This window comes from Lissotriton vulgaris, chromosome 7 (assembly GCF_964263255.1).
Source record: "Lissotriton vulgaris chromosome 7, aLisVul1.2, whole genome shotgun sequence".
In the NCBI taxonomy this organism is placed as follows: domain Eukaryota; kingdom Metazoa; phylum Chordata; class Amphibia; order Caudata; family Salamandridae; genus Lissotriton; species Lissotriton vulgaris.
In genome coordinates, this window is record NC_141695.1 from 1,706,252,893 (window position 1) to 1,706,269,755 (window position 16,863).

The 16,863-nt window shown below is 45.6% G+C and overlaps 1 protein-coding gene across 2 annotated transcripts in view; it reads right to left on the reverse strand.

Moving 5' to 3' along the window:
* SS18L1 (SS18L1 subunit of BAF chromatin remodeling complex) overlaps nucleotides 1–16,863 on the reverse strand; it is a 79,778-nt gene that overhangs the window by 53,262 nt on the left and 9,653 nt on the right. For both annotated transcript variants that reach the window (XM_086932865.1, XM_086932864.1), the window contains exon 2: nucleotides 12,804–12,880. In XM_086932865.1, coding sequence (XP_086788991.1) covers nucleotides 12,804–12,880 — 77 coding nt within the window. The remainder of the gene's footprint in view (nucleotides 1–12,803; nucleotides 12,881–16,863) is intronic.

The window sequence follows — 16,863 nt, forward strand, 5'->3', positions numbered from 1 at the left end:
GTGCCCTGGCCCGAGACCCAGCTTCTTCCGCAGCGCCCTGCTGCCCTCGCGCCCCCTCCTGCAGCCGCTCTGTGGCGGTGGGTGAAACGGCTGGACGGAGCTTCCTTGGGTGATTGCGACCAGCGCGCTGCCTGCCGACGGGGACCGCAGCACACTTTCCGGGCTCCATGGTGCCGATCGGCTTGGGCGCCTCGCCAGCAGGACCTTTGTTCTTGGCCGCCATTTTACTGCTTCTTGCTCCGTGTCTCTCTGGCTTACGACGGCTGCCCCAGCCCTGATCTGCGGAACCCCCCCAAGCAATTGTCGGCCCTCGGATGATCCTCTGAGACGGGCGGCCCATTGCTGATCGCTGGGTGACCGGCAACCGCCTGACCGCGTCCCGCTGCTTCCCCCCCTGCCTCTCCTTGTATTGGGCTGGACAGAATCTACGATGGCGCAGCAGATGGCTGCCTGCTGCAACGCAGTCTGCACAGCCCCCCGCCACAGCAGCGAGCTCTCCGGCGTGAAAGGGATCGTAGCAGCACCTCCCTACGAGTCTGCGAACATGGGGTCTTTGCAGCCCACGCTCACCCTTGCCGACGTTGTTGCAGCCCTGGGTGAGGTGCGAATGGAGATGTGGGACGTCTGTAACGCGCTGGGGGCACGACTCGATGCCTGCTCCCGAGATTCCAGCTTGGAGCAGGGGCATTGGCTTCGACAAGACTCCGGACGGGAGTTACTACAGCCTGAAGCCGCAACATTGTTTCATGAGGTTGCAGTGGAAGATATTGTAGCCATCGCGGGAGCCGGTAATGGTCTGTTGCCTCTCATTGCTACCAACAATGACACAGTGTATCTCCCTTGTCCCACGCAGAACCGGGTGCAGCAGTGCGAGAGATCGTGGCCTGGGCTACCAGTGTTTTGTTCTCCTGCCTCACCACCGGCATGCTTGCCTTGGATTTGCTTTGTACTGCTTTGCGACTTGTACGGCTGGACCATGCCAGAGCGGACTGGGACCGCGGTGGGCTCTTTTCCTGTGATCAGACGCCATTCTTCCTTCGATCGTGCGCCTCCCCCCTCCCTCGAGTGGCCTTCCTTTGTTGTCCTGCACTGCACCGGACTAGCGAATGGAGGGGGTGAGAGACTGAGCCCCAGAACTGGCCAGGGATGAGGGACTTTCTTTGCTTAATTCCCGGGCGGGTGTGTGGAGGTAGGGTGGACCCTGAACTTGGCTTGCTTTACTGTTTATTACGTATTGATTCACTCCCCACTGTATTGCTTGCTGCAGCTTTCTCGATGTAGTTATTGGGGTGGGGATTGATTATTGGACTGGCGGAGCTTGCGCGCATGTTTACTTGACCCTCCTCCCGGATCTTTCTTAGGGACGTTCAGGGACGGGGTTCCTGTTCTTACTCCCTATGTCATTGGAATTAGATCTTTACTCTTACTTTCACTTTCGCTTTCTCTTCTTCCTCTTTTCTCCTTTCTTCCTATATTTCGGGTTTACGGGGCGACAGACACTCTGCTAGGGGGGGGTAAGCCATAGCCTCGGCATGTGTGTAGGGTGGGGGGTTTAATTATTAGTTGAGTTTTTTCTTTCTATGGTTCCATTTTTGCTTTTTTTGATTTTCCCTTCTTTCTTAGGCCCGTGTTGGTATGCTGGGGGATGGGTGGTGGCGCCATTGGAGATGGGTAGTTGGGTCAGCTTCCTGTGGTCTTACTATTCTGTGGCCATCCTCTGGTCGGGACTTGCATGTTGTGAATTGCTCAGCTAGACATGGATGGTTTTTTGTCGAGTCCCGCCTACATGGACCTTGCTTTTTCTTTTTCGTTGCTTGAGTGCGGAGCAGTATGACCTGACCTTACTCTTGGCGCAAAAAAAAGACTTTGAAAATTAACCTACATTGCTCTTGTGCCTAGGTATGACGGCGTTTTCCAGTCTACTCTTGTATTGCAACCATTGTCGTGCCGCATTACCATGGCGTCGTATTGTATGCACCAGTGCTAAATGTGTGACCGTGGCCGGCCGGATGGTTGTGGGCCCGTATTTGTACTGTCTTTTGGCACAATAAAGGTTTTCAAAAAATTAAAAAAAAACAAAAAACATAATTGCCATTCACAGGGTGCAATGGGTGTTGAACAATGTAAAGAGTAACATTGGTAACTGTATTATATAATTAACTTTCGCAACTTTAAACTGGAGGAGTTTATCTTAAATAGAGTCACAAACTGCCAGGGTCTTCCACAAGGTATACTGCTGGTCCCTGTGGGTTTTTTCTACCAGCCCAAGCTCACAGACTCTCCTCTTAGACATGGTCCTGGGCCAGGTAGTAGCTGGACCTACTTACTACCTATGTTTAATCGTTTGGATGCCCTTGAGGTTGACTGACTGCTATGCGATTCAGAGGTTAGCCCTCTCACAGGGGCTCTCTTACATTCCTTCGTGCATGCCAGGTTAACACCCACCATAGCTGTACCCGATACATCTGTGAGCTTTTCTAATTCTTCTATGGCTACATATGGTTGTGAACGAAGTAATGTAAACATGGTCATCATTTCTCAACCATTTCTGACCAAGATCAACCGTCTTGCTACCACTTCGCATTCCGGAAGTTCTTCTGGTACCATTCATTCTTCAAAAGACTTTGGGCTCGATGTAGGCGGGCCAAATACCGGTCGGTAAGGGTGAAATTTGGTAAATTTCACCGTTACCGACTGGTATTTAGGCATTCCTGATGTAGGGAAGGATTCGGTATTAAGGAATCGGTAAATACCGATTCCTTAATACCGATTCCTAATTGGCCTTGCATTTAAGGAATCGGTAATATCGATTCCTTAAATGTAATGTAGGAAGCACTTTTAAGAGTGCTTTTGGGCCGTAGGAATTCGTTAATTACCACCAACTTCAAGTTGGTGGTAATTACCGAATTCCTTTAAAAAAGCACATTTTTGCTTTTTTTGAAGTGCCATGTGGCACACATCCATGCCCTTACGGCATGCATGTGTGCCACATTTCAGCAGTGCCAAAGGGTGTCCTTTAGGCACCCTGCCACCCTTAAAATGCCTCCCACGATTACCGAATCAATACCGAATTTCTTTGCATTCATTCCTATGGGCCTCCAAGCCCATAGGAATGAATGGGTAGGTGATTCTTATTACCGAATATTATTATTAGGTAATAAGGAATATTAACGATTCAGTATTTTTTACCGAATTATTCCCTACATATGAAATACCGATTCCTAAATACCGAATCGGTACAATTCGGTATTTAGGAATCGGTATTTCCAAGTTACCTACATATGGCCCTTTGTCATTCCACCTGTAGGCAACTCTGGATCTGAATATACTTTTCGGGAACATTGCGGGTCTTGGGGGGGAAAAAGTGTGGATGAGACCTGGCTAGCACTAATTAACAGCCAACAGATTAATTGTCTCCAGGAAACGTGGCCTTGGATTGATATTCATCTAAATATACATCTAAACGCTTTTTAATCAGTGTTGCCCCCTGGGCCTTACCGACCTCTGGGCACTATTGTGGGGATCTTTTGATTCTTATCAGTGTGGCATTGGACACGTCTATATTGAAATTGTGAGTGCACTCTCCCTTTTTTCAGATCATTTGATTGTCTTAGCCTAAGGTCCCCCTAGTGGTACTCGTTAACTTTTACCACCATAACTTTCCACCAATAATACACCAGTGATTGAATCTTTTGCCTCTGCTCTAGAAACTGTGGCATTAGGCCTGGAACAGGAGTATGTTATCATGTGGGGAGGAGACTTTAATATGGGACAGTGTCCCATTCCATTGGATAATGCTGGTGATGAAACAGTTTTTTGTAATCTTTCTCAATTTACTTATAATCTCTGTAGTGCTAGACCCAACATGTTGTTGAGAACTCATGACCTGATTCTCACTGTTGATTTGGCTGCCAATGAAGCTCGCTGCCGGGTAACGTATACGGGGAGAGGTACTGGGTCAGTGATCGGTTTTACTGCACTCTCAAAGAGCTGAGCGAGGAAGGTGAGTGGATTTTAGGTTTTGCCCATTCTGCTGATTGATCACAACCACCTGGCAATAAGCCTCAGTGTAGGTTTGTCAGCAACAGAATACAAAATGTTCAGACAGATTAACTATACCACAAATGGGGGTGCTTGGAGGAGGTTGCAGGAGGTGGAGCCAAATGCTCTCTTTGGGCCAACTTCTGGAAACATAGAATGAGCCGTTTGATATATGCCTGAACCAGGAATCTGGCCCGGCCTCAGTTTTAGGAGGGTTTGCTGAAATTTATAAGCAGGTATCTGTTTATTTAACAGCTCCTAAGTGCCCTCAAGCTCCAGAATTAAATATGTGGTTTGATAAATCCGGCACACAAGCCCACAGCAGTGTCATCAAAGCAATAAAAACCTCCCTGAGAAACTTGGGTGAATTCAGAAGGTGTAGAACACTTTATAAAGAGGTGATAAAGGAGGAATATTGTGATTGGGAGGGAGGTCTATGAACAGCGGACAGCTGCACCTGCTGGGCATGACTCTGATCTTTTCTGGAGGACAGTCAATGCACCTTTTTTCCCCACAAGTACTTCTTCAAATATTGATACAAACATCCTCAATCAAGTCTGGGTTAGTCATTCCACCAAGCTACATGACTTTCATGACCCAACCTCTAGAGAGAGTGCAAGTGCAATTGTAACAACCGGTTTGGGCAGTACAGAAGATTTCACTTTTACTGTAACTGTGGCGATAAATAGGTGTCCATGTAACAAGGTGTCTGGGCCACACGATATCTCCATCAGTCTGTTCAAGGGCAATCTGACATTCTGGGCCCACTTACTGATGAGATTATTCACAAGTGTGTCGCTAGAATGTTGAGCTCTCGAGAAGAACATCTTAACTCCAGTTCAATACGGTTTCAGGCCTAGACTGAATACTGCCACCCAGTGCCTGAACCTCGACCAAACTATGACCAAATATGTCCTGGTCAAAGAAGGTTGTCTTTACTTGGCCTTCGACAATGTAGTCAGGTCAAAGTTGTGGAATATGCTATTATCTGAGGTCGCTAACCCACAAATCATCCATCTTCTTGCTCGGTTGCTTTAGGATGTTGAGGGAAGTTGGCCCTAGTGGGGAATGCACCTCTTTAATAAAGATCAGAAAAGGTGTTAGGCACATCTGTGTGCTGGAATAGTTGCAACCAGACTAGGATAGGATTATGCGGAAGTAAAATTGACAGCAAAGTTTAGCAAAGTTCATGAGTTTCCCCCTTTGGGGAGGTTTTCAAGTTGTTTCTCCTGGACAAAGTTTTGTTTTCCTGCAGTGTCACATAACTTTCACTGAAACCGGCCAGGCGGGAAAATCTAAGAAGAACATTTGTATATGAGTTAACCTTTTGTGGAGCTACTCCGTACACAATGGCAGATGCTTGCTGAAATTGTCTCTTCAGGTTTACGCTTTGCAGACTGATTACAAGCATTATGGCATTGTGGCGGGAGAAAACTCTTAAAGCCTGATTAACAAACTGCATTATGTGTTGTGTAAATTAGTCCCAGAGTAGTACTACTAACATAATACCTAATGCAATCTATGGCCGGAGGCCTCTCCCATCTTTTCTGTGTGGAGGTTGTTGCTGTGGTGTCAAAGATCTCTGCACACACAGATATATGTTTTAGTAGTAAATAGGAGGGAAAATGGGGAGTGGGTGATAAATGGGGACTACTGGGTGATAAATGGGGACTACTGGGTGATAAATGAGGACTACTGGGTGATAAATGGGGACTACTGGGTGATAAATGGGGACTACTGGGTGATAAATGAGGACTACTGACTAACAAATGGGAGGGGTTCGAGAAACTTAAGGAGGAGTTTAGTGAGGGACATAATAATGCAAAACAAGCACGCACCCACAAATGTGCAAGACCATTGCTATCCACAAACTACACTTCTAAAGTTACTTCAGCACTAAATGTGTCAAAATACACACAGGTCATACTTTTGGCATTTCTGCCCCCGTTACACTTATAACACAAATGGGAGAAATTTTATAGTGCAGAAAAATGTTCTGCTAAACTTTTCACAATATGGAACATTTTTCTACACTTTAAATTTCTCCAACTTAAAATAATAGCTGTATTTTTCACTTATAAATATGGAACTATATTGAATAAATTATACCGAAGAGTTAACTTTCTTTATATGGATTCTATAAAACTCATTGTTTAAATTTTCTCTCACTTACAAATGTCACATTTACAAACACCAAGCATCTTGCTCCCAGTGGCCTGTAGACCTGGTGCCATATTTATAACAGAAACATACATTTGTTTAAATGGAGGGAATTTTACGTGAATAAACATGCCTCATAAAACATTAAGACGTATATGGCTTAATTGAAAGTGGATAAAGACATTATTATTTAATGTTTCATAGAAATAGTTTTCTTCACTTTAAATTTCTCCCATTTGAAAAATATGACTATTTTTCAGTTATAAATATGGCACAGTGTATCTACTGGCCGCCGGGAGCAAAAGGCCTTTGAAATGGGAGAAAATTAAAACGAAGAGTTAATCATTAAGGTAACTTATCATTTTTATTTTCTCCCATTTGAACACATTCAGAAACATGTTCTCACGCTCCAATATTGAGCTGACAAGGACTTTTAATACTTCAGTTCTTCACCTCCGTGACCCAGCCAGGCCCATAATTCTAACTGCGCATATTCATTTTCAGGCTCTACTATCTGCAGCCTGATGATAATAATGTGAAGTAAACACAGCCTTCCCGTAGCCCTGTGCATGTGGCGCAAATTCCGCTGCGGTGCACGCAATTTGAATAGTGGGCAGGATTCGGATGACCCCTGGCCGTCCTCTGCATGCGCCCACGGTGACGCATGACGGCCGGGGCCCCTCCCGAGCATGCAAGGGGTAATGTTAATAGAAAAATGTGACTGGTGCTTACTTAAAAATAAACTAAAGACTGCACAAGACTTTGAAGGCATCTGGGAGCTATTGGTAGGTCGCGATCGACTGGTTGGAGACACATGCTCTAGGTTAATAATAAATATATAAAGTTTATTTACAATTATATGTTATATTATACTATTTCTAATGTTTTTTGTAAAGAATATTAAACTTTAGTAATTTGTCTACGCTTTATCAACAGGGATCTCCACCTATGTGTGCAGATGCTAACAGTAACTTTACACTCGTAAAATCCTATTTCAAGGGGGCTCAACCTCCTGATCATAGAGGGTGGTACCATGTGTAAATTTATACTTCAAAATAGAGGTTAGTAAAAAAAGTATAGAGCTACACCTATGCGTCATAGTAAATATACACAAGAATAAACATACACATGTATATTAACTTTTGTGAATAGGCCCTAACTTTTTCGTGATGAGTATCTTATGTAAAGCCATTTTGTTATACCGAATTATCATATGTAACAAACTGACATCTTGAAAGTGGCAAAATGAAACACTTTACAAACCTACAAATGTTGCCACAGTTCTTTGCAAAGAATACAAAAAGTATATATGCATTTCAACTTCTCACACCCTACAAAACTATCTGACTCCTACTGAGCTCATGTAATGTAAAATAGTCCCTCATATTAAGAAATTCCTTCACTATAGGAAGGACTGGCAACTAAAACAAACGACTACCAAAATGCCCTTAGCTGTCGATGCTCATGACTAATACAGTAACTTGTTTTGATGAGTTAAAGTCACTGCAAAGGCCAGCAGTGCTTAATTTGTAAAATATGAAGTGCAGGTGCTCAAATCTTTGTCGGAGACCACACCCACTTTTTTCTGGCCCCACCCACTTCCTTCATTGGCTCCACCCACTTTCTCTATTAGCTCCACCCACTTCCTCAACTGGCACTGCAAAAAGACAGATGAATTTCAGCAAGGGAGCCTTATTCATAGTAAGGTTTGATAGGAGGTTCCCCTACTACTTCTAGGTACATCCAGGTTAGTGTTCGGCACTCAATATTTTATCAGCCTCAAATCACACATGCAGTCTGTCTCAAAAAAACATTACTGTCTAACTGCAGGCAGGTTAGACAAGCACAATGTTCTGATAATACAGCGCTCTAAATGGGATTTTACAGCCACAAGAAACTCACTGAAAGAGATATCACAGAAGTATTCCTCCTTGGTCCTGAAGCAGCACCCAGGCGGTGTAAAATGCACTGAGTGCATTTGGCTCAAGTAATTAACTCTACATCATGAGAAACTGCAGTTAAACATACCTAATAAAGAATTTGCACAAGTCATCCACAGCCACAGCCTGGCCCTGTCCCTCCCTGAGCTGAAGGTTCTTAAGATAAGAGCCTCTCTCCCAGTACTACTCTCTCCACAAGCCCAGGCTCTCCCTGAATATTCCTGGCATAGGAGCATCTTTCCATAGCCCCAGCCTGTCGCCTGCTGTCCCTGTTCTAGGAACCTCTCTCCACAGTCCCATGCTGCCTCTTTTGTTGAAGCATTGTCTGCCAAGAGCCTCTCTTCTACTTTAGACCCTCTGGAGCCTGCTACACCCCTCCGAGGACCCTCCTGCTCGCTGCCAGAAGTTTGAGGCGAACCTCTATGGCCAGGGCCGGTGCCAGCACTTCTTCCCTTGGCCTGCTGCCTGAGTTACCACCAGCTGGGCCACGGGGCTCAGCCTGGTAAGGGCTGGCCTCAGCCGCCATGAATCTTTCAACAGGAGCCTGGGAAGTGGGAACAGACACCGCTGCAGGGGGCGCGTTCTCTCCAACTACGCCACCGCTCTCTGACCCCGGAGTCTCTTACTGACTGTGACCTAAGACCCCTCTGTGGCACCTTAGCTGCCCTCACCCACACACTGTGGCTTGGGTGGTCCGGCCGGCCGGCAGGAACACACACCGGCTGGACTGACTGTCTGGCTGTACTGTCTTTGCTCAGTGAACTGGTTTTATAAGATTAGGCAGTCTGGTGCACTGCTGCTGTTTGCTACCACACTCATTGCTGCCAATGTTTCAGATTGATATGTGTGACATTTTCGTAATTTCTGTGCAATTATGAGTGACATTTCAAGGACTATGAGTGACACTTTCTCATGAGCAAAATCAAGCAATGAAGACGAGGGAATCATATAGATAGCATAAATTACACCCATTTGAGTATAGCTGGTAATTTTTCAGCTTGCTTATGTGTGACATTTTCATACATGCAGTGGATTTATGAGTCATTCAATGACTAAATGTGTGGCACTTTCTTGCGACCAAAATCATGCAATGAAGTCAATAGAAATAAACAAATATCAGAAATCCCACTCATTTGACCAACAAGAAATTCGAACTCTGCAGCAGGTGCTTTTAAAGCGATTATTTAATTTCTAAAAATCAGCACCCTCCACCACAAACTCTGCTTCAGTTGCGGCTGAACCACATGTAACAAAGGGATCTCTGTGACAAAAGCTGCAACCCACTGAGCTATCCACATATAATACAGTTCAATACAATATGCTAGTAGACTTCCTTTGCAGTAAGCATATTAACCCTCTGGGCTACCTAATGGTTAAAGTAAAAACTGAAACTGCCACTAGATAAAACTCGGACCTCTCTCCAGCAGGAACAACATTAATCACCAGTCTGCCTCATATCTGCCATAGCAAGTCTCTCTGCACTGGGAAAATAAAGGTTGTAACACATGTCATCAGTAGCAGATTAATGTCTCTGCAGTGCAAAGAGCAATTATAGACGAGCTTGCAGCGTTCTCAATAGTATGTATTGTCCGGACACCGATCCTCCTGCAAGGAGAAAGTACTAACAAAGTATGAATCCTCTACCCGTGCTTGCCCCTAACAACATTTCGATAATGAAAGCAATACATACCATACGCTGCGCACTATAGCAGGCACAATTAATCTCACCAGAGGAGCAGTAATAAGGATTACTATTTTTTGAATAGTAGCTGGCTGCTCACTAGTCACGGCATGATGATATTACTTATTTATTTTGCAGAGCGTGAATTTCTGTAACACTCTAACAGCTTATAGCTGCAGACTCGCTCCAATCGTGCCTGAAGCAAGTCAGTCAGTGAAAAATAATTATTCACACACTGGCCTGGGCCTCGGCTCGCCACAGGTCTGGCAACGTGAATGAGGCCCTGCTCACCACAGACAGTCAGCAGTGCAGTGCACCCGAGGACTAGTCGACACAGACTGAGTCCCACGCCGCTTCTGACTCACCTTCTCTTCTCCGGACGTGACAGCAGCACTAACGATGCGGATTATCCCAGGCCCCCATGGTGTGCTACAAACAGTAACAGCAACTTTGGGCGGCGAATACCTGATACTGGGCGAGGGCCAGGGAGAGGTGCGGGTATGCTGGGGCGGGCAGAGAAAATGGCGTGCATGGCATTCAATTGCATGCAATCTGCGCACGCGTCGCTTCCTCTGGCGCGCAAAGCCCCAACCCCCGCAGCAAAGCCCTGCCCAGTGCCCTGCCCTGGCCCCTGCAACAACACTGAACAGTGTCCCGCCCACTGGGGCCCTGATCCGCGCCGCGGCCGGGAACTCTTAAAGAGAGAGACTGAGAGTAAACTGGGAGCAGCAGGCACGTGACGTCACCGACACAGCAGTAAGTAGTGAATGCATCATCGAAGTGAATCAACAAGTTTGGCACAACACTGACAGCAGTAGCACAGCAGCGCCACGCTCTCTGTGTGTGCCAGAGTCATCGATTAGTGCGCAGTGACACGCACGAGTCACGACTTTTAAAAAAATTAAATTCTAAGGCAGGAGGACAGGTGCACTTAATGCCGTGTGATAGACCCGGCCCCCATAATTAAGTGCCGGTGCTGAGCACCGGCAGGCTCCGGCTCAAATTAAGCCCTGAAGGCCAGAGCACATTTAACGAATTTGTCAAAATGATCTACCTGTGTCATACAGCATCAGGGTTTCTATTCTGATGCTGCACGGAGGAAGGAAGTATCTTGTTAAAAGTGACTGCAAAAGATTGTAGCCATGGCTGATTGAGGATGGCATGTCATACATACATGGAGCATTTATTGTACCATTCTAAGGAAATTCTAATACGAGGCAGAGCAGTAGCTACTTTTACTCCTTAACATGAATGAAATGTTCCCCCCCAAAAAAGAAACACAGTAGTGGATATGCAACAGTCTATATCCTGCTTCCACCAGCACAGTTCCAATGATGTTAGCAGATTGATGCCTTTAAAGACCTGCTGTCACAAACCTGAACTTAACTCTCTGCCTGATCTGAATAGGACTATTTAGGCAAACTCACATCTTCTAGCTAATATGACAAATTAGTAACAATGGAAGTGAATTTCAAGAACAATGCCCACGTTTTAAAATAAGAAATGTTAACTAACTGAATGATATAGCAGTTGGAATGTGAATTACTGTATAGTTCCTAAAAAATAATTTCAGACTGTAATTCCATAAGTTATTAATACGCCATGTTCAAAGCAGGGTCTGGAGCTTTGAGAAAAACATTCTGCAATATCCATCCAGGCATCTCAGTAAAAAGTCTCTGAGGTGTCATACACTATTATCTCAAGTTGCTTTTGTCGGAGAATTCAAACTTAGAATATTTTGTTTCTTCTTCAAAGACAGAGATTACATTGGGCCTACCAAAAACAGAGCTGCCTCTGAGCACTCTTATTCTGGGTATTTTTAGCAAACTCAGTGGTATTCATTTTAATCAACGTCAAAGAGATAGAGGGTCAAATGTACAAAGCAGATCACAGGATTTGCCCTCACAAAAAGGCTGTTTCTAATGTGCAAACCCCCATCTTCTGAGTCAATGGGTTTTGCGACCAATATCAAATTGCAATGTGGAACATTTCTAAAAGGGGTGTTCTATCCAAACCGTGATTCGGTATGCGATGTGTCAATGGTTCAAATGGGTCCTTTTGGGACCCTTTTCCTTTTAGGAATCGTGGACAGCCTCAAGGAAATCAGCAGAGGTCAGCCTTCTACCAATATTTTCCCTAATGGAAAACCTTTACTTTTTTAAGGCAGCCCCAACTCTTTTACAAAACTATGGACTTCTTTTAAAAACAATAAAGAAAGGGTTGCTGTTTGGGAATGGAAACGCAGTGGTCTGTGTGGTAAACAAAGATGCACAGTCCACTGTGTAAGTTAAGATCCTTTATTGTAAGTTCCTTCCAAGTCAAATAGGTAAGAAGTACAGAAGTAAAACCCCACCAGGAGCCAGCTGTTAGCAGCTCAGCCTGAGTTGACCAACTGCCACAGTCAGGTAGAGAGAGACACTGTGAGCCAGAGAGTCACACAGGCATTCTATGATGTCACAGATATCATAGTACAGTCTATCCAGTGAAGAACAGTGGAGAGGACATTTACTACACATCCTCTTCCCTTATGGAATAAGAACAAAATAGAGAACACAATAGGCAAAACACCTAGAAAAGTGGAGAGGACATTTACTACAGTCTGCTGTATGTTTCAGGCCAACACCCCTCTGTTTGTGGCCAACCATAAGGGTTCGCAAATTTGATCTGTTTAATTAATATTAATTAGGCAGGTTGTTCTGTAACCTCTGGAGATTGATGATTTTGCAAACTGACATAAAAGTAGGTAGGCCTCTTCATTTAGGTCACGTTACAAAAATCAAACACTGATCGCAAAAAGTTGGTGTGCACTTTCTGACCACTTTTTGCAAGAGTATGCTAGTACATCTGATAAAAAATCTCACATTATCCTTTATCTCACTACCTTAAATAATGAGGTTGTCCTAACATTATTCAAATTTGGAAGGCCACTAAGCACAAATGACTCATTAAAAAAAATTGTTTCAAAGCTATATGGTACTTACTGAGTGCATTCTGCAGTTTTGCCTTTGCTTTGGTATTCCATTATGCATTGTATCAGGTGATGGTTCTCATCCAGCATCTGTACACCAAAAAGGCAATAAAAGAAATTACATTACTTTATGATACATCTCTGGACAAGAAACCATTCTTTGAGAATAGAAATACACTGGTCGGTTAAATATGAGCTAGGCTCAAATCACCTACTGATGATACCCAACCTGCCTAGGAGGACCCACATCACCCAGCACCCGAAGGACCTACACTAGCTCTCAGTTCAGCAGAGATGCCAACTCAAGCTTCTGACCCAAGTCTACAAAGTACTCCACGACCAAGGGCCTGTATACACGAATGACTGCATGCTCTTCCACCGACCTCCCAAGAACCTCCGCTCCGCACACTACGTCCTCGCTCAGATACCACACACCCGCCACTACCATTCCGGAGGACACTCCTTTTCACACCTCACCAACAAGTCCTGGATTCCACCTCTGCACTTCACCCTCATTGACCCACTTCAGGAAGGGAACAGGACCTGGCTCTTTGACTGATATCTGCAGCACAGCGCTTGGATATCCACTAGGGTGACAAGCCGCACTATACAAGTACCTCTTGATTGACTTATTGATGAACTTAATAACACTTAAGAGTAACATCGATCTTGGACTAATAAACCTACTCTTTGTGGAGCTCGAGCACCCACCAATGAGGAACCATAATTTCATGAATGAAAAACACAAGTACAGGTTTGAAATTCAGAGGATTCACTCAGCCTCCATCCTTCTGACGCCTAAGAAAATAGGACTAATAAACGTGTATTATAATCTACTAAACCCTCGTGAATGGGAATCCAAATCTACCCTGTCAGTTTAAAGAGCTAATTCAGTCACCCCCTGGCCAGGTTTAACCAGATTATCAGAGGTTTACATTCCAGAAGGCCAACTAGGATATTATCCTACTGAGGCCTATAAAAAAGCACCATTCTATGGGCTATCAATAAACATCTATTATCAATGCCAGGTCACCATTATGGCAGTGATTTACAAAAATAAAATGTTAAAGTCAGGATGAAGCCAGACATATAAAGTGAAATGCAAATCAAACTTAGAATCCTCTTCGTGCCCCTAACTGTTGCAGATGGAATGAAAATAAAATCTGCTTGAAGTTAAAATGATGATCATAGAAGGGAGACTCACCGAGACCTAAAGTTAATAGAACTCTAGGAAAAAGACATATTAAATCCTTCTTCATGTAGTTTACATTTGTCCCAACAACTATGATTATGATTTTAAAAAACTACCCATGCTCCAGCGGCCCTCTTTTGTGTTTACTGAGAGCCTTGGTGATGTCACGCGCCTGGCACTGGCAGGAAGCAAAGACCCATCAAAAGTCAACTGTTGAGCATTCACAGCTGATTTTTAACCTCATGCGCGCTAGCGGAATTCCGCTCGTACGCTGAGATTTTTAAAAGCGCATGTTACATGACGAGCTGGGCTCGTCATCAGCGTGCGAGGAGGCTACGCCATGACGAGCCCAGCTCGTCATCAGCGTGGAAGGGGTTAAAGGGCCTTTCAGAAAGCTTCCTGCTGTCTCGCTGCCGACGACATCTCCACCCGCAGCCTGCTGTTTCCACGCCATCTGTAGCTTGCTTTTGCCAGCACTCTCCACCATCATTGAGGACTGCAGCAGGGGGATCCCATCGATTGGGCCAGCCTGCTTCTTTCCCCGCCGCCTGCAGCCCAGCTTCTTCTGCAGCCTGCTCGTCGTCAGCAAACTAGCTCCTTTGCCAACCTGCCTTCCTCGTCTTCCTTCAGGTCAGTTGTCATGTGTACTATATGTGATGGCTTAATTTCTTTATATGACGCAACATCATACTCTTTTAAGTCAAATGCAATAGGCTTTTGTTCAGCACCCATATCCTGAACTCACTCATTTGAAAGTTTCTTGCATTTTTGGTAGATCTGGACATTTGTATCTGCGTTGCACAGCATTTTAAAGAATATGACACTTTACTCTGCACGCGTTTACAACACCAGCCATTACTCCGCATTTTTTACTCCGCAAAATCTTTTACAATGCAGGGCTTTACAATGCAATCCATTACCACACATTGCCCATTACAACGCAATTTCCTATTCTAACTCCACCAGGGCGTTGTAATGGGGAATGTGTTGTAATGGGTTGCGGTGTAAAGCCATACGTTGTAAAAGATTTTGCAGAGTGAAAAATGCAGGGTAATGGACTGCATTGTAACGCAGTCGTTGTAAAGGATGCTTACCCATTTTACATGCTGGCAGCACATGGATGCCTGCTATGATGATGAACTGTTGCCTGGCCCATAGTACTATCACTTTTTAGCCCAAAAGCTATGTTAATGGCCATTCAAACGGTAGTTGTGGCCAACACAGCTGTTTCAGTGCAACTTATAGAACTTCACTCTGCATAGTTCAAGGTAGTTTTGGGATATTTATCTAGTTTCATTGATTTCACTGCTTGGTTTTCCTAGTGATGAAGTGCCCCTTGAAGTGTCACACATAGGCAATGGAATATCACACATGAGCAGGCTGAGACCCTGGAAATGTCACACATATTATATTACCAGGGGGGGCACCTTCATTTGAGTGGCGGAGCGTAGCCCCACAACCCCTAGAGCTGAAAAATAAAATGGTAATAAGTAAACTTTATTACCATCTTATTTTTCAGCAACCCTTCCTGAACTAAGTGTCAGGATGGGGTGGGCCAGTGCTACCGACTGGCAGCTGCAGGGACCTGTACGCTTTAAAATGTGTATGTGTCTGTGGCCGGCAGTCTTGGAATGGCCATGGCCGGACAGACATGCGCATTTTAAACTTTTCTAGGCCAGCTGTCAAACACAGCTGGGTTAGAGAAAGCACAGGCCTCCAGTGCTCTTCAGAACGCTGAGTGAGGATGCCCCCTCCAATCCTGGTGCTTCTCTCAATCTGTGAGAGCAGCACCAGGATTGGGTAGTTCAGTTTCCTGGGTCTAGAGCTTTAAGAAAGCACCCGAGGTAGGAGGATGTCATGCAGCAAGCCAAGAGGGTAAGTCTATTTTTTAGGTCGAGCCTTTACCATTCCGCAGGAATGGGAAATGGGGAGAATTCAAGTCGGCTATTTTCTCTTCAAACCAAAGGGCTTTCAGCCCGCGGTTTTCATGCAGTGCCCGTCAACATGCACGCGCATCGCATGCAAGCCCAGCCCAGTCCTCCCCTCATTCACGCCCACCCACCAGGCTCTCCCGCCCCCATCAGGCTTCTCTCCCAATCCGCATGCAAGCCCAGCCCAGTCCTCCCCTCATTCACGCCCACCCACCAGGCTCTCCCGCCCCCATCAGGCTTCTCTCCCAATCCGCATGCAAGCCCAGCCCAGTCCTCCCCTCATTCACGCCCACCCACCAGGCTCTCCCGCCCCCATCAGGCTTCTCTCCCAATCCGCCTGCCTCCCCTCGCGCATTCACGCCTCCCACCAGGCTTTCCCGCCCCCATCCGGCGTTTCATTTTTTTGTTTCTGGTGCACGTCGCGTTTCTCCTGTCCGAGTGCTCGTTTTGGCTTCCCAGGTCCCAGTTTATTGATCGCCTGTTTTTCCGTTTATCCTGCCCCCTTATCAGTTATTGTGCAGTGCAGCGTCCTGGGAGCTTGTTTGTCTGATCCCCGCTGCGTGGTATGTGCCGTCCGGGACTCCTCTGGCCGAGTCTGTAATGTGAGCTTCCAGGGGTGATTTTGCCAGGGCCTCCTTCCGGTCTGTTAAGCCCTCTTCACCTGCACTTCCGCCCAGCCCGCTGTGTACTGGAAGCCGCTGCTCACTGTCGCGATGCAGGCCGCTGATCTCTTCCAATCGCGCTATGCGTTCCCGTCGTCGGTTCGTTCCTGGATATCTGGTGCATCAAGCAGGCATGCATTCCTGAATCAACACTGCATGACCCAGTTTGTGGTAATTAGGTCACGGCAGGCTACCCGTGACCTAACCCACGCCCATCCTTTCCCACGTCGGACATTCTACAGTGCGTGATGTCTGTCGAAACGTGCAGCTCCGCGTGTAAACCGTTCC